General features: G+C 44.4%; 1 protein-coding gene and 1 gene segment (V, D, J or C); both read left to right on the top strand.

Annotated features, from left to right (window-relative positions):
• LOC108407833 (T cell receptor alpha chain MC.7.G5-like) overlaps positions 1–19,269 on the top strand; it is a 37,080-nt gene extending 17,811 nt beyond the window's left edge. Inside the window, exons 3-7 of the mRNA XM_073211534.1 lie at positions 7,924–7,977; positions 14,869–15,147; positions 15,735–15,800; positions 16,148–16,261; positions 17,381–19,269. Of these exons, the coding sequence (XP_073067635.1) occupies positions 7,924–7,977; positions 14,869–15,147; positions 15,735–15,800; positions 16,148–16,260 (512 nt within the window). The 3' untranslated portion in view covers position 16,261; positions 17,381–19,269. The remainder of the gene's footprint in view (positions 1–7,923; positions 7,978–14,868; positions 15,148–15,734; positions 15,801–16,147; positions 16,262–17,380) is intronic.
• LOC108407831 (T-cell receptor alpha chain constant-like) overlaps positions 1–27,358 on the top strand; it is a 660,854-nt gene that overhangs the window by 563,321 nt on the left and 70,175 nt on the right.

The following is a 27,358-nucleotide window of genomic DNA, read 5'->3' as shown; positions in this document are numbered from 1 at the left end:
AGCATGCTTTCTTAGAGAATACTGCTCTGCTCAAAGAACTCCCTGAGTCTATAGGAAATCAAACAAATAAAAACTATATGTTCATATGAAATATTTCTAAGACAACAATGAATTCTGTTACTGACTATATAGGTAAAATAAATAAGAAAACTTCTAATTATGATATTGCATATTTTGGGTCATTCTTATTCAAGACCTACACATAAGTGAGGTACATCTTAAAATCACTGCCTTCCAAGATCTCAGATAATAATAACAGCTCAAGATGAAGTCTTCCACTTGTGGGATTGGAGGGTAGCTCCAGACTTCTACAGATGTGCCAACAAACTCCTATCAGTTGACTGTCAAGCTCACTTCTGCGGGTGGGTGAGCATCACAGAGAAAGTAAGCAAGGCTTTGAAAAAGTCAAGTGTATCAGGGGGCCCCTAAATGAGGAACTTGACTAGATTTATCCATCCTTGGGGCTTTATATGGCTCTCAGTTTAAAATCCTAGCTTCTTTTAATTCCTGTCCAGTTGCTAAGTATATTATTTGACCCACTAACTCTTCAAGCCATTTTGTTCTATTCCTCTTCATAATGGTTTTACCAAAAACTCAAGTTACCATCCAACTACCTGCCCCTTAAAGTAAGTGTTACTTTTAATGGAAAGGTTGAAGTGTCATCACAGAAATGTTGTATGGGTGCTGAAGGCAATGTGGTCAGCCTAGGCCTTCACTGAGCCCTCGCCCTGTCACCAAAGCATAGCCACCCTGGAATTAGCAGCTGGAATACCCTGGAGCACCACCCAGAAGACCTGCAGATCCATTGTCCTTGACTTCAAAAGTCCAACCAAGTATTTGGGTCAGTTTTATCATTTTATGGAACTGGAGGCTGCTTTCTGCACAAAGTCATTCCCTATTACATTCTGTATTACTATGACTATAATATTTGTTCCTTTTCCTTTTTTCCTATTTGTTTTTTTGGGGAGCAGGGTTATCAGCAAAAGACTGTTAGACTCTGTGTATGGAGATGAAGCTGCTTGAAGTTTATGGAGCACAGTTGCCACATGTATGTAGGGTGGGAAAGCATTATCACAAATATTATAACAAAAATTGTGATACTTAAAGCAAGGCATGGATTTGGATAAGATCCTCCAGGGAAAGTGAGGATCAATCTTTTTTCAGTACTGCTCCCTTTGATAACTATAGCAAAACTCACAATGTCCTTTAATGGTTAACATTTAATAAAGTCATTTTCGATGAGCCTAGTAAACGACTTTATTTTCAGTGATTAAATACAGAGATCAAAGACAAACCAAAACCAGTGTCTTTTGAGCTGCAGAAGAAGGTTTTCAAGGAGGGAATGACTGTGTCAAAAATCAGAGGTCAAACAATAAATAAAGAAAAAGCATTGGTTGAATTTGGCAGAGCCACTGTGTCTTGTTGCCCAGGTTGTGTCTTGCACAAGGGTACTTGGCCAAAGGGACAAGTACAGCTAAAATTTAGCTCATGCTTGCAGCTGTGCTGAGGCTGTGGTGTTGGGGCTGCATCAGCTGGAGAAAGGGATGGCTTTCATAAAGCACACAAAGGTGCCATCTGTTTGCCTAGCTTGAACCCAAAGGCTGCCTCTGCATTTACCCAGTGGGGTTGCCATTTCTACAAAGCAACCATAGGGGCCACTGGCCCTGAACTGAGCAACCAGGGAGTCAATGGAGAGGATAAAATGTTACATTTACAGGACAGCCCTTTGCCTTTGTAAACTGTGTAACACTATTCAGGTGTAAAGTGCAGCAGGCAGAGGTGACTCAGAAGCTTAGCAGGTGACAGGAGAAATTACATTGACCACAAACCTTTTCTGACCTACAGTATGTAGAATCCACTTGCGACCTCAGGTATCTGACAAAGTCCTCTGTGGGAAACCACTGAGAAGACACTGGCAGAAGACACAGATAGGAGGAGATGTGATGATTTCCAAAAGTCCATTCTTGGTCACAAACTCCAGGGCAAGTCTAGACAACAGGGCAGAAAAGCTGCAGAAAGAAGCATCTGGGCAGGCCTGCCCTGACCTAACCACCAAACCCTTTGATCTTTCTAGTTTGCCTTGGAGAAAGCATCCGTCACAGGGGTTCTCAGAGGCCGCTAAGGGCGGAACCACAGGGAGGTTTTTGTAAAGCTCTGTAGCCCTGTGATATTGGTGGGATACGCACAATGCTACAAAAGCCATAAAGACCTGTACAAAAACTGCAGGGGCAAACATGGCATTTGCCTGAGGTGTCTTCAGGCTGGCTACCCTGCCCCAGGGGATGAATGCAGCACGTGGCTGTCCCTCCTTCTCAGTGACACGGAAAGGATGTCAGGAAACTGACCGGAGCAAGAGAGGTGACCCCCAGTTCACTCACTGCTCTTCTCCCTTGGGTGAAATTGTTCTTACAGCCACACTTGGGCAATACAAAAAGGTGTTTCTTTAAAGATGATTCTTGTCTTGGTTTGTGTTGATTCTATTGCAAAGGAGCATGATATAAGCCATCCCATATGGAATTTCTGAATCCAAATCCCTCCAGAGATTTGCCTGAGTGCTTTGCTTTGCAGTTTGGGAAGATGAATTTAAAGAGAGACTGATTTATTTTTAGGCAATCAGCAGCCATAGTTGTTTATTCTAACTCTGGCCATGCTGTAAGTCACGGCTGCCTGATCAGCGTTTCACACGTCCCTGTCTCTTAGTATTGTGCCACTTGTGATCTGCCCCTAAAGTGCCTTCACTCTGGAATAGTCATGAATCCAAGACCCAAACCAAGGGTGATGCCAGTTTTCCAAGACTGAGAGTTAGGTTTGGATCTAGAAAGTGAGGACAATCTCAAACAATAGCAACAACTCAGAGCACTTCATGAAGTGCACTCTACTGAAATGCTCCCACAGGAAGATGTGCTCCTTCCTACCCCTCAGACAAGCTTCCAAAAGCAAACTACCCCTCTCTGCAATGGATCAAGTCCTCATGAACCACTTGGATAAGCAACAGGAGCCATCTTTCTAGGAGACGAGCCCTAAAGACCCCCCAGTCCTAAGGCTAACAGGAAGAAGAAGTGAGGGAGTACCATGGAGGTTTTTGGAATGCCCTTTGGTACTGTGTTATGGAACAACTCATTTTGGAAAAGGAACCCAGCTGACTGTGAAACCAAGTAAGTAACTCACTTTTCTGCTCTTGTTTAAGGCATGCTCCATCTGGGGTGGGGGTGGGTGCAGAAATGTCAGGAAATGGTAGTAACAGCATCAAAATCGTGTAAAGGAGCACTTTGGAGAAGATGTGAGCTACGGTTAGTCCCCTCCATGGGAGCTGGAAGGGGGTTGTCTGTAAAAAAAAAAAATAGGCTCCAGTGCTGTGAGAGAACCCACACAGGTTGGGGGACTGAGCCAATCCTGCCCAGTCCCACACTCAGGTCAGGCTGCCAAGACCACAAAGTCATCAGCTCGACTTCCTGAGAGAGTCAGGACTGACCAGGGACAAGGCAGATCTGAGTCTGGGTGATTCTACCAGGGTGTCTCTGGATAGAAATAATCCTGACTTTCCTCAGGCCAACCAAGCACATGTTCTCAGGGTAGCTCAGAACTAACTCAGCCCCCCAGGCAGAGAGGGAGGCCAGAGGGTCGCCACTGGTGTTGCTGCACTTCTCTTTAGAAGACAGAAACCCTTTCTAGACATCTGTTTCTAATTGTTTAAGCTGCAAATGAAAGTCAGGTTACTAGTGAGGAAGCTGGAACATTCTAGTTCCCAGTGAGACAAGATTCCAAGCAGAACAAAGTGAATGTGTAATGCTTCCAACCAAGAAATGCTTTAAAATCTGTTGGACACAGCCAGGAATAGTTCCCTAAGGACTCATGGTGCACTAAGAGGACATGGTGCCACTCACTTACCAACTGTTATAAAGGAATCTATGATAAAGTTGTCAAAGGACCCAGCAAAGAAGGCATCTTTCATGTCATTTAAATAGCATTTGAATTCAACTGTGCCTTGCATAAAAAACAACATCAGTCTCCACTGGGCAGCAGCTTCCAGTTAGTGGATATTAATATTAAGTCAGTGAATGTAATAAACAAATAGCAAAACCCCATCTCAATGGTCCTAGGGAAGTCTAACAACGGTGTCAATGGTCCCACATCTACTGAGCTGCCTACTGAGAAAGTAACAAAACCCTCTGGCCTAATGACTTGGCATTCAACTTCTATTTTCCAAGGTAAGAGAAGGCTCTAGAGAGGGAGGTGGGAGAGTGTGATGTGGTGGGCTCCCCTCAGAGACTGATTGGGTATTGATAGGACAGTCTTGGGTGGATGAAATGAATGAGGCATAGCATTGAGGGCAGAGGAAGGGAAAAGAGGGATGTAGACTAGGCATTCCCAAACCTCACACACTACCGGGAGAAGGGGGGCAGGGGCTTTGCATCCAGAAGAAGATAAAGATCCAAAATTGTGCTAACAGAGTCAGAGCAGGGAAATTCTGATTAAATTTTTTTTTAATCACAGTAAGATTTTGGAAATTCAACTAATTCAGGCCCTGGCCTTTAGACCTCATCGGCTTTAAAATTTCTCATTAAAACAACAGTTTATCCACATTCCCCACAAAGTTAATGACTGATTTCCCTTATCTCTCTTGGTTCACCAAGTTCTGCCTAATGAATTGAGTTCTTTTGTTTACTGACATACTTGGTTCAGTGTTTCCCTGCACGTGGAAGGCATAACACATGGCTTTAGATGGTACATAGACTTTCTTTTCATCTTCATTGAGCTTTCATAGTATCAGAATAGTATAACTAGGTTGCCAAACCCATGTGATTTAAAGTTTCCTTTTGATCATCTTTTATGCTAAAAAGTAAGCAAATTTGAAGAAAATTATTGAACAAATTTACAACAGATGGATGTGACAAAAAAAAAAAAAACAGAAGGAGATGTGATTAATTGAAGTTTAGGAAACACTGACCTGGTGCATTCCATTATCCTTTGAAATAAAAAGATAAGGGCATCCAGAGAGGGCAGAGTCCAGACCTTTGAATGGTGCCTTCTCTTCTTGCCGACCAGTATTAGAGAGAAGAGCAAACTGCCTTTCTCTTCTCAGAAGCCTCCTTCCTTGCCATGCTTTCTCTCTTCTGGAGCTTCTTTCAAGTTCTTACTTGCAGGCTTCCTGGGTAGGACAAAACTAACAGAACAGGTCTTCACAAACCCACAGCCCCAAGCCCACCACTCCTTCTAGCCCTCTGGATAGAGAAAACCTGGGGAGGTCACATAACTTCATCAAACAGAACCAGGACACAGTAGCATGGCATAAAGTGCCACAAGGTAAATGTGTGCTGCTGACTGTGACAATGACAGGTGCTTAGAAAAAGGCCACGGTGGTCAGGAACATCTTCACCAAAGTAGGATATGATGTGGACTTAGAATAATATGTATTATGACATATCATCATTATATCAACTGCCAGTTTCTGAGTGCCTACTATGTATCAGGCTACTTGATGAGGTGCTTTAATAATGAATGTCACTTTATTCAGTTCCCACAGTGATGGTGCAGAATGAAATACTATTACCTGCACTTTTGCATGTTGGGAGGGGTTCCCTAAGCCCCAACTTAACAAAGTCAAAATTTGTACCCAATGTCTGATTGAGAATCTGTGCACTTAAGAACCCCACTCTTCTATTGAAACTGCAGTTTGATTGAGGCACACATGGAGGTTTTTTCCTGCCTGGCCCAGCCTCCCCCTCAGGCCTCTAATGAGCTCTTTTCCAAACTGCCAACAGAGTCTGAAGGAGTTTGGCTGTTTCCCTCGAAGGTCCCTAAACTCAGAAAAATCCAATGATCAGAGTATCACCCCCAGGAAGAGGAGCCCCCAAAATCCTGGGCTCATCCACATGTTTCTAAAATTCTGAGGCAACTTCCCACTCCCATCATTGGCATTCCCTCTCCCTCAATAGGATGACATCTTCCAAATGGAGCCTCTGACCTGCAGTTCCCTCTGCCTGTTCCCATTTTCTCGAGGAATCCACATGGTTTTCTCCCACTCCTTCTCCAAGTCTGTACTCTTGTAGTGGGGCCTTCCCCACACCCACTGTCATTCCTCAATCTCCTTACGCTCATCTCTACCTGAAACCTTGTAAGCCTACTTACATCTGTCTTCCTTGTTCAGTGAGGGCAAAAAATCTTAAGTTGTTCCTTACTGTATCCACAAATACACTGAAGACCCTAAATAAATGTTTGCTGAATGAGTGAATGAACCAATGAATGAATGAATGAATGAGAGGGCAAGTGGTCTATGGCTGTGGTGTAAGACAAAAGGAAATAGGAATGAAAGTATGCTAGGATCCTGCAGAGCCAGCTCTGCAACCTGTGACAAGTCCCTGTCACTCTATGCCAGGCACTCTTCTAGCTGCTGGGGGCATGTTGGAGCTCTCATTCCACTGGCAAAAGACAGATGGTAAACTAACTAAATAAGTGAAATACATAGTTTTTAGGTGACAATATGCCTTTGGAAGGAAAGTAAACCAGGGAAGGGGATACAGAGTACTAGTGGGAGGAGCAGTGTGCAACTTTTAACAGAGGAGTCACAAAAGCCTCATGGAAAGGTGGCATCGAACAGGGGCCTGAGGGGGTGACGTAGTGAGCACCATGCAGAGATCTGGAGGAAGAGCACTTCCAGGCAGAGAGAACACAGCACTGCCTGAGGGTGGGAAAATAGCAAGGAGGCCTGTGTGGCTGGAGGACAGTTAGTGACGTGGAGGGGTCAAGTTGGTAATCAGTGTCTGGAGCAAGTGGCTTTTGGACTTCAGCTTTGGGATTCATGAGGGAAGATGGGAGAATAGAAGGGAGGTCACACCTGACCTCTAGAAAGACCATGGGAGACAGGCCTCACAGCCCTCAGTGGGCATCTATTCTCAGACACCAAAGAAGTAGGATTCTGTTCTCCCCCAGCAACTTTTCTCTACAACCCTGCCCCTGGGGAACTCTGAGCTGAGTGAAATTGCACCCCTGCTTCAAGGAATGCTTATTCTCTCTGGGTCAAACCTAATAAACATTCTAATAATCACACTGAGGCTTTTTAGTTTACAGAATGCTTCTTATATGCCCTTCATCAACTGTAAAACCCAACACAGCAGAGATTACCCTCATTTTATAAAGGAGGCAAATGAGGCTTGATGAATTTAAGGAACTTGGCCGATATTACACACTTAGTAAGAGACAGAGTGTAGCTAGATTTCAGGTTTTCTGACCTCTTTCAACTTCACCATAACTAAGAACCACTGTCCATTTCAGTGATACCCAAAGTATGATCTGCAGTCCCTTGTGAGCTGTAAACTAACCTGCCTTTCTCTCCCTGATTTTTATGAGGGACATATAGGCAACCTCATACACTCTGAATTTTACAGATGATAGAGAGAGGCTAGTTTAACTGTCACTTTTAAATCTGAGAATGTCATTAAAGCTTGCTAAAATTTTATATTCATGAATATGTTATTAAAATGTTCTAAAGACTCCAATTCTATTTAATACTAAGAAGTAAGGCAACTGCACAATACTTGGCCACATTGCAAAGAAAGAGAATTCCCTAGAAGGTAGGAATGAATAGGGTATATAATTCACTAGATCTTTGTCCTGCCTAAGTGTAGCCCAAAGTCTATCACCACCATTTCACCTCTCTCTTCTGATCAAACTGAGAAACCCCTTTCCAGTCTCTCTCATGCAGAGAACACATTCCAGCTGTAACATGGCAAAAGCTTGGACTTCTATTTGATGCAGGAACCACCTCCTGCTTTGTCCTGAAGGACAGTCCCCGAGACAGGAGAAATGAGGTTAGGCCAGACAAGACAGGAAATCCCATCCAATGAATATCACATGACTTGGCAACTGAGGCCGTGACTGCCTTAAAGAGGAAAAGCAAGGCAGTTTTTAGAGTAGGTTTATCAGCTGTGTGGAGTCCATTGATCTTTGGCAAAGGAACCTACGTGGAGGTAGAACCAAGTAAGTGACTCGTTTTTCCTTCTCACAACTGCTGTGTTGGGCATTGATCTTCGTTAAATATTTTCCCAAATTGCCTGCTTGGGAAATGCTTTTCAGGTCATTGAAAACTCCCTCCAGCATGTAATTTAGCAAGGGATGGTTTGAGGAGCTGGGACCAGGTTTCTGATAAAATCCAGAATGGGGGTGTGTGCTGCAGGAGTTTTCTTGATCCACTGCCCTTCCTGGGGCATCTTCATTGTCTCCCCTCTACCTGAGGAACTTTAGAGAACCAGCTTACTTAATCCCCATGCATTCCCCATTTACAGATCAAGGCCATGAGCAGACCTGTCCTACAGTATATCTAGTAAATGTGCAGTGCAGTGACGAGCATGTTAAACCAAGAACTCAGAGAAAAAGATCTTTCTCTTTGAGTGACAAGTTCTGTGTCTTAACTTCACTGCACTCTAGTTTCTCTCTAGGTAAACCAAAAGATTTCTGAGGTGTCTTCTAGCTTTAGCATGCTATGATCCTGACTACCATCCAGACCAATTCTTAGGGACAATTTAGTAGGAAAAGCAAGCAAGTTCAGTGATGTGACTGTCTTATGACCCAGTAGGAATTCTGTGGCTTCACAAGAGAGACACTGGAAAAGGAGTTGAAGCTCTCCCGATACATCCATTAGTTAGTCCTTTGTGACCACAGAGGTTTTGACAAGTGACAGCTGAGGTTCCTTCCAGTCCTATCATTTAGTACTCTGGTTCAATGGGTAGAAACTAGAGTCTGGAGACCTGAGAGTGAGGCCTAGCTCAGCCACCCACTATCTTACCCCATTCTTAGCTTCAGTGACTGCATCTGTAAGATGGACCTCATAGTGTCCCTTCATGGGATCTGTTATGATCATATTTGTTGGAGTCAAATAAACACGAGATACTATGAGATACTATCTGTCTGTAAGTAGTGAAGTACTTACACAATGGTAGCCATTGTAATTATTATGAAGCTTTGGACAGACTGAGTCTTTTACATCAATGGTTCTTTCCCCAATCACCATGCCCTCCTACCTCTGACTGAGGCACAGTCCTTGCGATTGACTTTAGCCTTTCTGCTGACAAATGCTGTTTGGCAACTCTCAGTAAAACCAAAATGACTCACTTCTTCCCATGAAAATGTGATCCTGAGGCAAGATCTGGGGGTAAGGTATGGCAGGCTGAGATAATAGCAGAAAACCCAGGGACTTCCCTAAAGGTCGACACTCAGAAGACAATACACATCAAACAAGCTGCCAAAATACCATGTTTAGATCTCAGAAACGCTTGCAAAATTCTGTCTCCAGCTTCATTTGCTCTGCTGTACCCACCCACTTCCAGACAGACCAGACAGAGGGAAAATAAGTAGCAAGGTTTTTGTAATAATGCCTGAAGTGGTGCTTCAGCAAAACAGCTCACCTTTGGAAGTGGGACCCAACTTACCGTGGAACCAAGTAAGTTGTGCATTTCACTTCAGTGCATATATTGCCTTGGAGCTGTCATAACATAGTCCTGACTGAATGGAGCTACTTGGAAAATCAGGAGGTTGGTTCTAAAGTCAAATCCATGATGATGATGTTGCAAAGAGTCAGGATACAATTTGAGGACAAATTCATTAGGTTTCTCTAAGGAAAATTTTCTGTGTGCTTGGAAACTCTGTTCTGAGGATTAGTGTTGATAAGTATTCTACAACTGCTTAAATAAGGTCCTTAGCCAGGCTTCTGGCCACCTGGTCAGGAGCTGGAACCAGAAAAATGCAAGGTCTAGATGAGGAAAGCCTCTCACTGTTTATGAGGAAAAAGGGTCATGGGCGCAGTGTAGGAAGAGGGAGAGTTAGAAAGAAAAATATTATTAAAGAAGGAGTTAGATCAAGAGAGTCTTCTCTCCCTCAGATGACAAAAGCCAATCTTGCCTTTATCTTTTCTTGCTGAGAACATCATTGGATCAATGTACCTACCTCAGATTAAATGAATGATCTTCAAGTTCCCATCCTCATCTGGGTCTGCCAAGAGCAGTTATACCCTCATCTCCCCATTAACCCTGAATCTGAGGACTCTCTCCAGAATTTGGGAGCCTACATCCAATGCAGAAGCACAGCCACCAACTTCAGGACAATAGAGAAGTAATGATGCTCTCCCTGAGTCACTGTCCTCTAGGGATTTGTTCTAGCATTTGGAAATCCAGGGGCTATCTTCAGGGAGTTTAGGTAGTGCCAACGGTCAGTCACTGAGACTAGCCTAGAGAACAACAGTCTTTCAGAAGCTTTCCAAAATGCCAAGTCCAATAGGGGAAGCATTATCCCTTATGCGGTTAGATTCTGATGTTGTCTATTTTGGAGAAAGTGGGGAAAGGTACCTGAATGGCAGGGCTGACAGCCTGAAAGTGACTGATAGTGTCAACATGGTCTCTGCCTATGAGAGGATAATATAAACATACAGAGGTTCTTGATTGCCTATTGCTTCCAGGGAAATAGTGGAATTTGGTGCATTTTCTTATCTTAGAGGGGAGAGAGATTGGAGCAATGAAAAGGGGGGAAACAGAATCATGTTGTAGCTGATTGCAGTTTGATTGATGTTGGGCAAATTGCAGCTGAGCAAAAAGTATTGTGTTTCATTTTTCCTTAAAATCATTTCCACTTGAAATTCAGAATTATCTGCAGTGTTAGAATCACATCTCTGAGGCTGTGCCTTTGGGCATCTTAGGGAGGAAGGAAAGGATGAAACTGATGCTTAGTCCCTCTACCAGGAGGCTGACTCATGCTCCCCAATGATATTTAGTTTATTTCTCTGGTTTTCTCTTCCTGCAGTGATGGAGGGTAACATGATGTGACACTCAGGCAGGGGGAATGAGGATTTCAGATCATTCCCCAGTCCTTAAAGTTGTGACAGCAAATAGTGACCCTATACAACTGTCACTACCTTTGGCTCTAGTCCTAGATTCTTGATTTTGGGTAATGAAGCAGAGTAATCTATATGGTCTTTTCAGTCCCATTTCACATGATTCCTACATCCTCCTGAAGCTTGTATCTAGAATACAGAGTCAGGAGAAATTATAAAACAAACACAAGCAGTCTAAAGAAGGCACTGGCTTCTCTGCCCTGCATCCATGACACACAGCACCACTGAGCTCCCCTGTCAGCTACCAATTTCTTGTTCAATCTTCAGGTCCTTCAAAAGCCTGTCATTGGGCTCAGGGAATTAAGCAGCAGATTTGTTATGATTGTGAGACTCAGTCTGAGTGATAGGGGAGAAATTAGGTTTCTAATCAAAAAGCAGTATTTGTGACCCAAGAGAAGGGAACCGAAATTTGAGTACAAGATTTGTATCTAAACAGTCCATGGCCTGACATTCATTACAAGAAATGTCAGTATTCAGCATTCCGTCCCTACTCCTGAGTTATTGTGTTCTACTTGGAGAGGCCTCCCAATAAACTGGGGGTTCAATGTTCTATTTTGAAGGCAGCTATATCAGTCACCTCTCACCCTCTTCTCTTGCTCTGTCTCAGCCCTCTTCCCTGTCCCAGGGTTTCCTGGCTAGGGATTTCATTTTTACATCCTTATCTAGCAGTTAATCTATTATTATCTTCAAAGGGAACTGAGGCTCTGAGCACTCAGCCCTTTTATCTCATCAAGGGCAACTTTGTAGTCCCCTGAGCTGTGGAGTCTCTAGGCTGGGAGGCAGGGCACAGATGGGGTAGCCCAGAGCCAGCCCCAGGCTGGTTACCTGTGAGGCAGCATCCAGTGTGCTCCTGGGACACCCGGCAGATGTTTTTTGGAGCTGGCACCAAACTCTTCGTGGAGTCCCGTGAGTTGATTTCTTCTCGTATATTTGGAGGAATAAATTGAGTCTTGGTACTGGGGCTCCTATCCAGTTTGCATTACATAACTAGGAGATGGAATGGTACAGATGTGGAGGGAGCCAGAGTAAAGACCTTAGGCTGAGTTACTGAAGTAGCTCTGTAACTATTCTTGTTTTTAAGAAACATATGTTAAAACTATAGCTCTCACTTATTTATGAAATCTTCACAGCATCCCAAAAGCCCAAAGAAATCTAGATGAATTGAGTATATGGGTGGGGGGGTGGGCAGTGGCAGGGACACTTTGGCCCAAATTCCCTAAGAAGTTGCTTCATTCTTACACATCCCTTTGGCTAAGTTCACCAGTGTACATGCCTCACTGCAGCCTGAAAACTAATGTCCTGCAACTGGAAAAATTTAGGAGAGAGGTGGTTAACGTGGGCAGAGTAATCAAGTAGAACAAACATATTTCAGTATTCAAGTTAAATCTCATATTGGCAGAGGGCCTTGAAATTATGAGTGATGTGTTATAGATGCAGCAGTTCTCGGGGAACCAGTAGGACTTTGTGTGAATCCAAAACACAGATGATTTCTAAGCTTCTGAATAAGAAAGACCATTCAAGAAAGGCATATACTTCTTTTTGTTATGTTTACCAGCACATAGTTTAGCATTGCATTGGTAGTTGTAAAAAAAAGAAAGAAAGTCTGAAAATAAAATAACAGTTGTCCAAAACAAATAGCACTTTGAAATACATGTTGAAATGTAATTATATTTGTGGACCAAGAAGACTGGAAGTTCTCAAAAGATATACAATCAAATCTTTAATTTAAATCTTGGACTACAATAGTGCTAATTTTATACAACTTCAAATTTTGGTTTAAGTCAAATATAAAAAAAAACTAGGTTATATATGATAACTATGTTAAATGCATTGCATTTTTTTAAAGGGTTCAATTCAGTCAGGTGGTTTTTCTATGGTTACCACAGTACCAAAGAATGGATTACAAAAAGTACTTTACTTTCAAACAATTGTTTTGAACAGATAGATGTTCATTGAGAAAGAGGGCCTGAGAAAAATGCTTTACCAAATGTCTATCTGAAGGGCTGACCAAGAGACAGAGCTCAGTATCATCAGTGTATGAACTTCTTCAGACACCTGTCCTTTAAGCTATATTACATTGTTCAAATTATTCAAACCTGGTTACTCCATCTCAAAATGATCATTGACAACCGCCTTTGAATTTAAATTTTAAAATTAATTATCCAACTTAATCAGTCTAGGATTGGTCAGGTAACCAAGGAGATAGGGTCATTTTGGTTTTGGTTTTCAGTGGACTGCTTTCTTTTCTCTATAACTCGTAACTGCCTTGAAAATCAACCAGAATACATCTCACAAAAGTCAGTAGAGTGAGCAAGAAATGTCAAAATTTTGGAGGTTGATGAATGAGCAGAACTTGTGGTTTCCGTTACTGCTAGAGTTATCAGCGTCTGTTATCAGTGGCTTCAGCTATGCCGGGAAACAAAACTATGACTTCTCACGTAGTTGAAAGCAGATTCCAGGAGAACCTTTTGAAGAGCCTCCAATTCCTCTCCTGTCTAGCGCTAAAGGCAAAAATACAAGGAGCCAGATTCTTAGGAATGAATTTCCTGCCCCGAGTAACTGGGACAGAATCCAATCTTTTAGCTGAGCTCCAGACAGCGGGAAAAAAATGAAGAACTATGTGGTGTTAGTTAGTGATGAGGGGTTTTCTCAGAACAGCTGATTGCCTAGGAAAGCCCTGATGGGCCATGGGCCATTTACAAAGTGGTGATCAGGAGGAACTTCCTGACTAGCAGACATTCTCTCTCAACCAGAAATAACCAATTGATTTGCACTTTGCTGCTGAGGCCCAAATCCAGATTCAGGATAGAGCATTAGAAAGGCCATGGCATTTCTACATTCACTATCAAGACCTTTTCCTTATCATCACCTTGTGCCTTGATTGCAGGCAGTAATAGATAGAAGTACACTGGAATTCAACATTTCTAATTGGCTATCAAGAAGCCAAACTCACCTATGTCTTAAATATTAGAGCCATATTGAAAATCAGCAGTTAAGCTATGATTGACAATATATTCAGATCACCATTCAGAAGCTAGTTGTCTTTCCTGATCTGGGACTTATTCAGGGTTTTTTATTTAGCAGATAGCCTAAGAATCCAAGTCTCCACAGAAAAAAAAATTTATCACACTTCAGAAACTTCAGTAAGGCACAATGGGGAAAAAATCATTGCTACCTCCCTCAAGCTTCAAGGCTTTCAATTTAAGAAAAGAAAAAAGATGCATATGCAGAGCAGCAGACAGGTGCAAGGTGAAGCATGAGAGGAGAAGGGCCGGGAGTAGACCAGCAACTGAGACCCATGTCCCACAGCTCCTCCTGAAATAAAGCAAGAACTGGGTTTAAACTGATGTTATGTGTAAAGGACTTCCTGAGAATGATAGGTGTTATTTCTGATTAAATACTCAAAGGAAACTGCAGGGTAGTCCCTTACAACAGAGTACCTGTTCACCTAAAGGCAGAGAGGTGTGCCACTTAACCAATTAAGCAGCAGATCCCATCCAGTCCATAAAATGGAGATGACTCTCTGAGGTGACCCAACACTACTACCCTGAGAGTGTTTGAACCAGTTATATGGTCCTTCTCAGACTCTTGATTCTTTTAATTGACATAATGCAAAGCATGGGTGCCTGCTCCGATCTCACTCCAAGCGTTCATGCATTTAAAATAAACCAACTGACACAGACACATATTCAGCCTGCATATCTGTAATTGAAACTCAGATGATCTAGAAACTCCTTTGTAGTTGTTACTTTCCATCTCTGCTTCCAGCCATCTCTCTTAGCAGCTCCTAACTGAAGTCAAACCATCTGCCTTTCACTTCCGCTTCCCTTGGCCATTCTTTCACAGAGGTGTTAACAAGCCCAGGTCACTAACAGGATGCAGGAACCCTGCACTGCAGTGCTTGCCACGGGAATTGAAGCAAACACCACTGTGTAACTCCCACATGTTGTGAATAATCATCTCATGAAATAAATTGATTGTATTTGCAGAAAGGCAGCCTCCTGCCAAACCATCCGTTTTCATCATGAAAAATGGGACGAATGTTGCTTGTCTGGTGAAGGATTTCTACCCCAAGGATGTAAATATAAATATCAACTCATCCAAGAAAATAATAGAATTTGACCCAGCTGTTGTCGTGTCTCCCAGTGGGAAGTACAATGCTGTCAAGCTCGGTCGGTATGAAGATCCAAACTCAGTGACATGCTCAGTTCAACATAACGATGAAATTTTGCACTCCACTGACTTTGAACCGAAGACAAATTCTTCAAGTAGGTTGTACCTGGTCTTAAAGAGCTGGGATTGTAGGGGAGAAAAGTTGGGGGAAAGGAAACTTGGAGATAGAAGCTCTTGACAGATTGCTTTCAATATAGCATCATGCTAGGAACAAGAGTCAGGCCCATCTACAGCCCATCATTGACTGGGACTTAAACTCTCTGCATCCCTGAGCTGGAGTCTAAGATAAAGCCCAACCTATTTCATCCCCATCTTTACTCTGCACCAACCACTGTCTTCTTCATGCTAATGGCTATCCTACTACTAGGCTCTGGGATTGACAATCCACATGAAGTATAATCTAGCATAAATGCCAAAACAAAGAGCAGCCCAGCCTATCATGCTATTAAGAATCCTACTTCTTCCTACAAATTAGAGGCATACCTGGAGGCTGGCCTCATAGCATAATGGGATGAGCCCAGGAAGGGTAGTATGTTGGCTGTGCAAATAGCTATATAACCTTAACCAAGTCACACGGCTGGTCCTCAGTTTACTTGCTTAAAATCTCTACCAGTTTTAAGACCTGATATCCTCTGAGCCTCTTGGTTGCCAGTGTAACTCTGACTACTGCTGTTTGTTCCAGGTAAACTAAAGCCGAAGGAGCCTGAAAGCACAAAGCAAACTTCAGGGATCTGCCGTGAACCCAAAGGTTAGTTGAAATCAAAGGGCCAACTTCAGGACTGAGGATTAAGGCAAACTCTGTAGTTGTCAGATGGGGCCAAAAACCATCAGATTTCAAAAGAGAACAAAAGCCATACCTGAGCCCAGCTGACTCCCCCAGCAGCAGAACTTGCCTGACTGCACGCATGGTATCCCAAAGCCTGCCTGGTGCAGTGTGAGCAGCAGCGTTAGGGCTGTCTGGCATCAAGCTGGGCTTGTAGACCAGGGAAAATTATGGTAATCTGGGACAGCTGGTGACAGTGTTGTGGACCCAATTTCTGGAAGGGAATTTAGTCTGTTGCTGAAACCACCATCTTTTCTCTTGTGGAACCACAGTTCATGCCGAAAAGGTGAACATGCTGTCTCTCACAGTGCTGGGGCTCCGGATGCTGTTTGCCAAGAGTGTGGCCATAAATTTTCTTTTGACTGCCAAGTTATTTTTCTTTTAAGGTAAGAATTAGCTGCTTCTTATTCCTACCTCCACCCAAACTATTTTGCACATGGAGAAAAGGAACTTAGAAATGGTAAGAGACCAAGAATCACTGGGAAGGGAAAAAACACAGAGACATATTACAATTTAATAAGGTGGATCATCTCAGACAGCATGACACCCTGTCTCCTGTTTTCCTTTCTTTCACTGCAAGCCAGACTCAAAACCCATTAGGTAGTATAATGTAGTATCAGTCAGTAACCCCTAGCTCTAACCAGAAGATAAATAAGGAGAAATAGTTTTCTTCATTTGCTGTTTCACTTACTTGGCCAAGGACCATGGGTTGTTTGCAAAGCTATCAGTAAAGCTTCACATGAAGAATATTCAGAGGGGGGAAAACCTGTCTTTTCCTAGACAAAGGGAATACAGCTCCCAATTCTAAATCATAGGACTCTCATACATAGATCAGACTATCTTTGAGATGAAGCTACTCCCCCATTAGTAGTGGACAGCCACTACTCGGCACTCAGGGCTGAGACGTTAATTATTTGCCTGTTACTTACATTCCCTCTTTAGGTAATCTTAGATATGAAATTGGAACCAGGGCCTAGTTTGCCTATGCAGCTCCTTCTCCAGTACTCTCCAATACTCCTCAGTTCCAATACTCCAATACTTCCAGTCTCAGAACAATCCAAGGCTTACTTAGAGTGTTGGACCGATCCAACCCAGCCTGAAAGAATACCAAGTCATTCCCAAACAGGTGACTGTTTAACCAACAGTCCCAATAGCACACACAGTGTGGCTGCATAAAAAGAGCACTACCAATCTGGGTTTTAGTCCTGACGTTGTCACTAATTCACCAGGTTATCTTGGCCTCTCTGGGCCTGGGTTTTGCATCTGTGAAAACAAGGTGTTAAGAATGACTAAAAGAGAGCAACGGGTTTTGTGACTTGTGCATTGGATAAACTGAGACTGGCAGTCACTGAACTACTGCCATGCTGCAGTAGATTAGTGATGTCCGCAGGGTACAGCCCCAGCAAGGACTGGTCATCCCCAGAACTACAGAACCACTCTGATTCCTCCCAGCATGGGCAGTCTGTGATTCTCTAACAACTCTGACAATTTTCCTTCACTTGCAGGCCATCTAGCAGGAGAACGCTACACTCCCTGAAAGAAATCAAGAGCCCACAGAGGTGCTACCTGCTAGGCTTCTGACTTTTCGGCAATTCAATTTAACCTGTGCCACCTTTACTTAAATGGCTGCTACCCAAACCAGTTTTCCTTTGAAAGCAACTATCACAGATCACCCTTCAGCCTGGTGAAAAGACAAAAGTCCCAGGAGTGGGGGTTATGGTCTTAACTGCTTTATATGCTGCTTTATAAAAGGATATAGGACTCATTTTTTATTTCAACAACTGATGGACTTTGAAAATGATATTTTGTTCCTTTGACTTTCTTTGCCTCCAGAAGAAGAAAGTGGGAGCCAAGAGAAACCCAGCTCCGTTTTCCAAGAGGAAAATCTGCCCTCGGGGGAGGAGAGCAGGTGCCCTTTACCTAAACATGGAAGGCTCTGCTCAACCCAGCACTAGATTTGACCCAAACTGGCATTCTCACCCAGTTTCTGCTTTTCCTAATACTTTACAAACAAAATTACATTTGACTTCCCGGATACTCTCTGTGCAGGCAGCAGGGTTTCTACAGTTTCCTCTAAATACTCCCCAAGCTATTCACAGAGATCAGAGTAAAATACAGAGGAAATGCACTTTTTTATTAATTGACTTAACAAACACAAATCAACTCCTTTTAAGCTTCAGGCTGTGCACTGAAGGTGTAAATGTGCATGAGACATGGGCTTGTTCTCAAGTAGCCCACCATACCAGGGGTTTGGGAGGGAGGGAGAGGAATGAGCCCCTGAAGTTGCTCTGTAAAAACAGCTTCTTTACTGTCTTTTGCCTGCAATCTGTGCACGGGGAGTTTGAGGTCACTGAACCCTGACTCTTGCCTGGCCCTTGGTGTTGATGGTTTCCTGCCATTCCCTGAAATGGGCTCTGTTGCATTTCTTAAAGTGCATTGTGTGTCACTTGCCTCTGGTTTGACTCATAGTGGACCACCGCAGGGGGAGAGTAGGGGCCGTGAACTGTTAGGCAAAAGCCACACTGAGCTTGTAGGTCACACCGCAGCTTCCTGTGCCCCAAGCCTGCAGGTTCCTGCCTTAGGGACCCAGCCCCAGGTTTCCTGCTGCTGCTATTACAGCAAGACAACAGCAGTGCCCCTGGCGGAGCTGCATCCCCAGTGCTGCTGCATTGCTGGCGTGGCTGTGTTCCCAGAGTGGAGACGTCACCTGTGTGGCTGAAACGCTCCGTCACTCCCACCCCAGCAAGGCCACGGTGTTTTCCAGACGCACCCACTCAGGTAACAGAGCCCTGGAACTTGGTGTGGTTTCCTCTGTGCCTACGTGCGCAGTCAAGGGGCCTCATGAGGTTGCAGGTGGAAAAGCAACACTTCCCAGCAACTGCCTCTGCCACTGCCATCTGCAGGGCTCACCCTGTGACTTCGCAGCTCCTTTCTTCGCAAAGGAAGGCGTCAGCAGCACTCTGAGTCAATGGGTTTAGGACAATCTAGACGGATAAGGCACGTCCATCCAGCCTCCCCACAACTTCACCTTTTATGTGTAAAGAAGGCCTTTTCCAAAACGTTCACATACCTTACCTTGGGTAAAATGAGGATGTTCTTGAGAAGTGGCTAAGAACAAACAGATCACATTTTCATTTTCCAGATGGAATAATATACATCCCCCCAAAAAAGTTACATACCTTGTCCAAAGTGACTCAGTGAGGTGGGGACATTGCTGTGAGCAGAGCCAAGTAATCAAGAATGCCAGCAGAGGACACATTAGGGCCCTGCTAAAGGCCAGGCTGGAACAAGAAGTCACCAGGAAGAAGGACCCCATGTTCAAAGACATGAGCAGCCCTGAGAGGTAGCTGTCCCAGGCTGTGCCCTGGGACACAGGGATTTTTGTGCAGACTTCCTGGCACCTACATCACCGTGGACCTCAAGGCACAGTAGTAAGTGGCACTGTCTTCAATCTCCACTGAGGAGATCACCAAATGGAAGTTTTTCCGGGTCTGACTGTGCTGCACAGAAAACCAGCCCTGAGTGAACTCTGCATCTTCCGATTCAGTGTTATCTCTGTACAGGATAAACTGAAAGGAATGATCCGGCCTTATCCGGTACCAGTATAAGTCTGGGTCTGAGTCTGAGGTCTTGTAAGTGCAGAGCAGTGTCACCTTACTGCCACTTGTCACAGTCTGGTCCGGAGAACCCTGGGTCACTGTGGCACACAGCACACGGTTGTCTGTGAAGAAAAGGAGAAAATAGTGAGTTCCTGCACTCTGCAGGTATGGGCCCAGCACAAGCCCCCCAGAGGGAATGCTCTGGGCAGAGGCAGGGAGGACAACAGAGAAGGAAGTCAAAGCAGAGAGCTGGAAAACCCACTGTGAAAGAGAAAGAGGCTGAGCCATTAAAGTCAGAGGGAAGGGAAAGACAAGAGGGAGGCCGCAAATGGACGCGCTCACAGAACAAAAGGCTAAAGGCCAAAAGCATCATCTTCTTTACATGTCGGGGTAGAGGATACAGAATAAAACCAGGTTCCTGAAATCTCTGAGACCATCTAGGGCTACTGACGGGAAGGAGGTGGGAGGGAACAAGCAGAAGTAGGTGCCCGATCGGCACCTACTGATTGGCCGTGACTGATTGGCTGTGACTCCCTGAGGCAGATGCTTCCAGCCAAGAAACTGTTGCTGTAATTGTTATTTTTGTCCTCAGTCCATCTTGAACTAATCCTTTTGTAAAACACAATGAAAATAAATTTAAAAAAGAAAATACATAAAAACTGCCAGCCCAGCAGTCACATGCTGAGATACCAAATTGCTATGTAAGTGGGTTTCTCCCATCCCATTTCCATGTCTTCAGGTTACAGACAGGTCACCCCCTGAGCAGCACCATCACCCAGCACCCAGCACGGCTGCAGGCACGTGCAGTACTCATAAACTGAGGAAGTGAATGAGCACCTGAGACGGAGGAGAAGAGGGTTGGACAAGACCGATCTAAAATCTCTCCAAGCCCCAAGTTCTAGAAATCTTCTGTCTCTGATGCTTGAGGGAGTACCCTGATCCAGAGCACGCTTACTGCCTGTCACACAGCATGACCTTCCATCGCTCATCAGGCCCTCTGCAGCCCACACTCGGCTCCAGCTGGACAGTTCTCCCCTAAAGCAGAGCTTCCTGCTGGATGAACTCCCAGCGTCACAAGCTTGCTGCAGTAGTGCTCAGTGTGGCCGCTGGGGTCTGGGGTGGCTGGATTCCCTGAGGCCAGCCCATCCTAGCCACAAGTCATGCAAATATTGTTTGCTGTGTAAGCTAGGACAGGCTACCATTAGGAGGCACTGCCCTGAAAAATAGAACACTGACTAACTCCCCAGCCTAGGAGTACTTCTAGGTGTTCCTTTGTGTCCCTTTCTCCTACATCTAATTCATCAGAACATCCTATGGGTCCTTCTGTGAAGGACCTCCAGTCCATCCACTGTCTCTGTCACCACTGTCACCAGACCCTGCAAGCTCCATCATTTTGTCAGGGCCCCTGCAATAACCCCCTAACTGGGCCCATTGTCCCTGGAAAATCTCTTCTCCAGGTCTTTATGAAATGTACATCAGACGAAGCCAGCTGGACCTCCTTCCAGAACTGTAATGCCCTGCCAGTGGTCTGGTCACCACCTCCTATCCAGTCTCCCAGCATACCCCCTTCTTCCTTCCCACACCCATCCAGCTGTGGTGTCTTCTTCCTGGTCCTCTGTCACCTCACTATTCTAACCACCTGAATGTGGCTTCCAGTTCGTCACAAACCTCAGTTCAACGAGGCTTTCCCCGGCCAAGTAAATTGTCTCCGACTCACCCAGAATCACCCTTCTTACATCTCTGTCGGATTTTCCTTCACAACGCTATTTGAAACCATTGGGTTTATGCACGTTTATTATTTGTCTCTCCCATCTCACCCTGCCACACACACACCATAATACAAGCTCCATGAAGGCAAAGTATTGTTTATCTTTCCACTGATATATCCCCAGCCCCTAGGATCATGTCTGCCACATCACTGACAATCAATAAATATATGTGGAATAAAGGAATGCAACTCTCTTCACTCAAAAACTCACCATTGGCATGAATAGCTTGCCAGATTTAGCAAATAAAAATACAGAACCCCCAGTTAAGTTTATATTTCAAAAGAACACCAAAAAAATTTTGCTTAGGACATATTTATACTAAAAAAGTATTCATTGTTTATCTGAAATTCAAATGTCACAGGGCATCTTGTATTTTCTCTGGCAGCCCTAGACATGAATACCGTGAGTGATCACCGGGCAGTCCAAAGCCCCACTGTGAGCATCCGCAGGGTTGTGGAAGAGGGACGGTTAGCAACTGAGGCCGCCCAGGCCTGCACTGCCGCCTGCAGGCAAGGTCCCCTCCCTGGAACGCAGCCCTCTGCAGGCGGAAGACCACCTCAGAAATTCCAAATCTCCAAAGTGGAAGACTGCCAGCACCCACTCAGGCTTCCACTGTCTGTCCCTACTCTAAAGCTGTCTCCAGGATTAATGTTTGTAAGAGCTACATGTTTCCTTCCTGATCTAGGCACTAACAACTTCTAAATCAAACTGCTACTCCTCTTCTGACTGCCAACCTCAATTACATCTGACCTGACCACCCCCGAGAACAGAGCAGAGGGCTTCAGAGACCCTCACACTGAAGGGCACACCTTCTCCCTGATGCTTCACACACAGGGTTCAGACACTGAGCCCTCCTTGGGGTGGCATAATTATGACTTTCTCCACCATGGTGTCTTTCCCACATTCCTTGAAAGGTGTCCCTTCTGAACAGCAGTGCAATATCATGATCTAGAGTGAGATTCTATCATAGAAACAGAGTAGATTGGTGTTCACCAGGAGCTGCGATGGGGGAAATGAGGAGGTATTGATCAAAAGGTACAAACTTCCAGTTATAGGGTTAACAAGTTCTGGGGATCTAATGTATGGCATGGTGATTATACTTAAAAATATGCATTATGTACTTGAAAATTGCTGAAAGAGTAGATCCTAAATGTTCTCACCACAAAACAGAAATGGTACTTTTGTGACATAATGGAGGAGTCAGCTAAGGATATGGTGGTGATCATTTTGCAATATAAAAGTGCATCAGATCAACAGATTATGCACCTTAAACTTACACTATATATGTCATATATCTCAATAAAGCTGAGAAAATATTTTAATTAAATATTTTTAATTAATAAAAACAGAAGAGTGGGGTTCTGGAACCAGATCACCTGGGTTCTTATCAGCTCCAACATTTACTTGTATGACCTTAAACATGACCTCAAGCCTGCAAACCCAAATTTCTCCATCTGTACAATAGAGATAATAATGATAGATTTTTCATAAGACATTGGAAAATTAAATGAAATAACACTTGTACTACGCCCACAAAATGAGCGAGGAACATTAGCTGTTACTGTTGCTATCATCATCATTTTCATTAGACTGATGAATATAGTTCCTGAGAGTTTTGTTCTCATCTAAGATGTTCAGAGAAAAGATGCTAAGTAAATCTAAAATGTGAAGTTGTGAAACCTGGCAAAAGATATGTTATGCCAATCAATGGTAAAAAAAAAAAAATGACTCACATCTTCAATTTTCTGTCAATGCAGCAAGCATGACAGAGAGCTCTGCATTTCCCCAAGACCAGAGCCAGTGGTGCTCTTCCCAAATCCCTAAGAGAGTGGGGAACATGAGAAATGAGCCCTCCAGCCCACTCTCTTGATATTTTCCAAAAATTGCAACAGTCTTGCTTATTAGAGACCACAGTGTACAACTAAAGTTTCAGGATAAGATTTAGCGACCTATTAAGGACTTCTTGCCCTTGAATTTCTCTACCCATCTCACTTAAGCTTATTGACACTTGCAGCCTGAGCAGCTCCCCAGCAAGTGGCCCAGACCACCCTTCATGAGCCCAAAACCACCATTGAAGAGGGGTGCTGGGACCTGGTGGGGACCCTGGTGGGAGCTGGTAAACAAGGCCACTCTTGTCTCACTGCTTGGCTCTTGATCACTAGCACCGCTCAAGAGACCTCCCTCTCGGTTTCCTATCAGGTGGGAAGCTTTGTTTGTGACCTTGCAGCGCCCTCTGCTGCTATAATTAGCTCATCTCCATAAATAGGTCATACTGGATGGTGACAGAAAATAGGTCAAGGGAGAAAAATATTCTTTGTTCACAACTCAGTCAAAGCTGCTGCTTCTGCTCCCATTCACCTTTCAACACTGAGACTGGCAGCTGCTTCTCTGTTAGCCCAAAGGCCCATTCTCCCCAGTCACTCAAAGGGAGCTGTCTTAAAGGATTATGAGATAGCACCCTAAAAGGGTAGATGGACATTTTCCTGTCAACAAACTGCCTAAGAAAATAGTAGAGGATGTAGGAAATTCCTTTGGGTGGACAGGGACAAGTACATCTCCTTTTTATGAAAGAATAGAGCATGATTCAAAGGAAAAGCTTGGAAACATCTGAATGTATGGTAATAGGGGTAAGTGGTCTAGAGAAAGGTTGTTCCATCACTTTCTTGCTGTGCCACATTCCATCCAAGACCCCCAGGACACACGTGGGCTGATGGATACCAGGAAGCCACCGAGGCCCAGCAGACATCTTCCACCTCCAGACAGGGGTGGCGCAGAGGCCACCAGGACCACCGTTCGGGGAAGCGCTTGCTGAGGGCCCTTGGCCAAAACAAGTATGAAGAATGCCCCTGTGGTTTGCTGCCCAAAGCTAGCGTTTGAAGGATAGCTGAGGAAGAAGCAAACTCCATGGTGCAGCTGTTGCCACCTCTGGAGCAGCCTGTGGAAAGGACAGCCTTGGGCCGACCAGGTCAGTGATCCCATCGTGAGGGGGCTGTGTGGGGCCCGGCCTAACCGGCCAGCCAGACTCTCAAGCCTCCCTGAGGGGCCCCTCTCCAGTTATTCCCCAGGGCAAGGAGGGCAAACCAATCCCATCTCAGTCACCCAGGAACAGCCATGGGTGTGGCCACCTGGAGCACACTGGTAAGGACTGTGCAGCCACATCCAGACTCGGGGGAAAGGAATGACGCATCTGCCAGCAGCATCTGCCGTGGGAGCAGGAGCAGGAGGTGACACACGTGGCTCTGGGTTTGCCACCCCTGCTCTGGACGGCATGCCTGTGATGGATGCCACAGAGGAAGAGCAATCAGAGCCAACTCTGTCGGATGACAAGGGCAAATGTTTAGATCTCTGTCTTTCCCTGGGCTTCCCCGGGATCTCATGGGCCATTTCCTCCACTGTCAGTTGCTGTTGCCTAAGGCCTACAAAGTTTTTTTTTTAAATTATTGAGTTAAGATGCTCTATATCTCTCTGGAAAACCATCAACTATCTGCCAAAAACAAACACCTTCCTTGTATGGCTTACCCACTGTTTAACAGGGGAAACCATACCCAGACTGGCCAGTAGAGCCACACAGGCCAGAACTACCCAGGGAAGATCCTTGTTCTCCTGAGTCATAGGAGAGGAGCACCTGACCGGGATTCAGGTGTCCTGAAAATTTACACTTCAGGACTTCAGCTTCTTCATCTTTAAAATGGGGACATTTGTCAGGCAGTCACTAAAGTTCCCTCCCAGGTTTCCCATTCTAGGATGCTAATGTACAAGCTACAGGTCAGACCTGAGAGAGTTATGAGTTTATATTTCCTTGTGCATGTTGCTTGAACTCCCCACTGCCCAGCAAGGGGAAAAATCAAAGTATGCTTCTTTTTTGGGTGGGTAGCATACTTCCTTGATTCAATATGTGTGACTCATCAGAGACTGGAGGCTTGTGCCCAGACACCAACTTGAAATCCAGTTATTATTGCTTCTGTGAGAGAGAAAGTGATGAAAACAACCTTCAGAAAAGATGTAAGTTTAGCCAAAAGAAAGAGAAAGAAGGCTCTGCACAGTGTGATACCATTTTGTTATCTTACTTATCATCGTCATCCCTGAAATCTACTCAGCTCCCTCCTGTCTCTGCCCTGAACGAGGAAGGACCTTTCCCAGTGTAGATAGGGCACCTGTGGGGGACTGAGGGTGTCTCAGTCTAGTGAGGAAAGAGAACAAAGTAAACACCACATCCCTTTCAACCATGCTGACACTTCTGGTTTCTGTAAAGGTGTGCACTCCTGTGGGAGTGGGGTTAATAGGAAACTGACAGTTGGAGCCAAGACCAGAGGAATCATGAAACTCAGCAAGTATCTGGAAGAATTAATTCTCTTTTCATCTGAAAATTATCAGAGAGATAAGTGTTCCTTAGGGAATAGGAACAAAATACGAATGTTGAATATACTTCAATTTAACAAATATTTATTAAGTGCCTACAGTTTTTCCTAAAGATCCTCTGGGCCCATTTCTGAGGACACGTCACCATTGCCCTAGTGGAGGAGGGGTTTTCTCAATGGACCAGAGATGGGATGAACAAAAGCAACAGATGTACCTTTGAGACCCAGACATGGTTAAGTGTGGCCTGAATAAATTGCTTAGCTTCAGGGGAAAAAAACTGTGCATAATAGCATGGATAATCTAAGACATAAGGTGATCAAAAATGTTATTTTATGATTGACCTTAGCATGCATGTCATTTTGTAGGGCAGGTTTATCTTCCCAGTTGTAAGTTTTCTTGAGCTCATCTATAAAGTCCATTGGGGGAAAGCTTTTCAAGAATCATGCATGTCTGAAATTAGACTCCCTGCAGTCAACATAGGAGAAGTGGCACTTTCTGTATAATAATGAAAAAGGAGACCTGGCATTCCTCATGGCATTTATAAGAGATGTCCACAGGGGTCTCCTTCCCTACGTAGGTCACAACCACTGGCGACCACCAAGTAGTTAGGGTTCTTATTGATCTATCTATAAACAGGGTGAGCAACACCACAAATGTCTGCTGGGTGCTCAGCATATGGGCGTCTCAGCTGCCTGTGAAGCCAGAGAAGAACTTTGGGCCATCCTACCATGGTGGGTGCCACTCTCCTCACAGCCTGAGTCCTGGGCTGCCTCCATAGGAGACGGGCATCCCTAAATTACCTTGCTCACAAAGCTGGCCCCTAGTGTACCCCTAATTTTATGAGAGGCCGGCTGCAGGCTGAGAAGAAGTTGCAGCCCAGCACTCACAGGGACTATGGGAAAAGGGCAGAAGCTCTGTGGGAGAAACCCAGTTCCGGGAAGGACACCCAGTTCACTGTATGCCTGGGTGTGCACCTCTGTTCAGAGGTAGTGTTAGCAGGACACCCCTCGGCACCTAACACTTGGCAATCAGGGAGCTAAAACTCAGTTGGGTGATAAATTCCCTTATCTGGTGCGAAAAGGCTTTAAAGATCAAACCACTCTTGGTTAAGCAAGAGCCTGTAGTTTAGATAAAGGTATCAGCTCCTGTGGAAAGGAAGAAAACAGGAAATTTACATTTGGAACAGGGACTCAAGTGAGAGTGAAACTTAGTAAGTACTAGCCTTAACCCAAAGGTGTTGGTTTATTTGGTTTGGTTTTTGGATAATCTGGAAGCTCTAAAGAAAGAACACCTCTCCCTGAGAATTTGGTTCCAAAGTTCTGTTCAAACTTCTAAAAAGATCAAATGTTAAGACCAATGGCAGGCTTGGGCAACCTTGTTTCCCTGTGAAGTAAGTAGAAGCCTACTTGGCTTGGCTAGCCTTATTTGTTTTATTTTGTTTAGGAAATGAAGAAGACAGCTAGACACCCTGGGAAAAAAACATTTGCAGAGAATTTCTGGATAAATCCAGAGAATCAAATCAAGACTGTCAGCTCAGAAAGTCTTTAAAGATCATCTAACTCACTTCTTAAATTTTGCAAATGAGGACAGTGAAACTTAGGTTGTAAACTAGCTCAAGGTCACACTGCTGAGCCTGGTCCAGGTCAAAGCAAAGATGGCTCATAGCTCTGAGTAGGCCAGACCCAAGGGCAAGTAAACATCATGGTCTTTGGCCATGGCAGCTTCATTTACACACCATTCCTTGTCCAATATTTAA

The sequence above is a fragment of the Manis javanica genome, chromosome 8 (genome assembly GCF_040802235.1).
Source record: "Manis javanica isolate MJ-LG chromosome 8, MJ_LKY, whole genome shotgun sequence".
NCBI lineage: Eukaryota > Metazoa > Chordata > Mammalia > Pholidota > Manidae > Manis > Manis javanica.
Note: the sequence above shows the minus strand (reverse complement) of the source record. Positions and strands in the feature narration are given on the sequence as shown.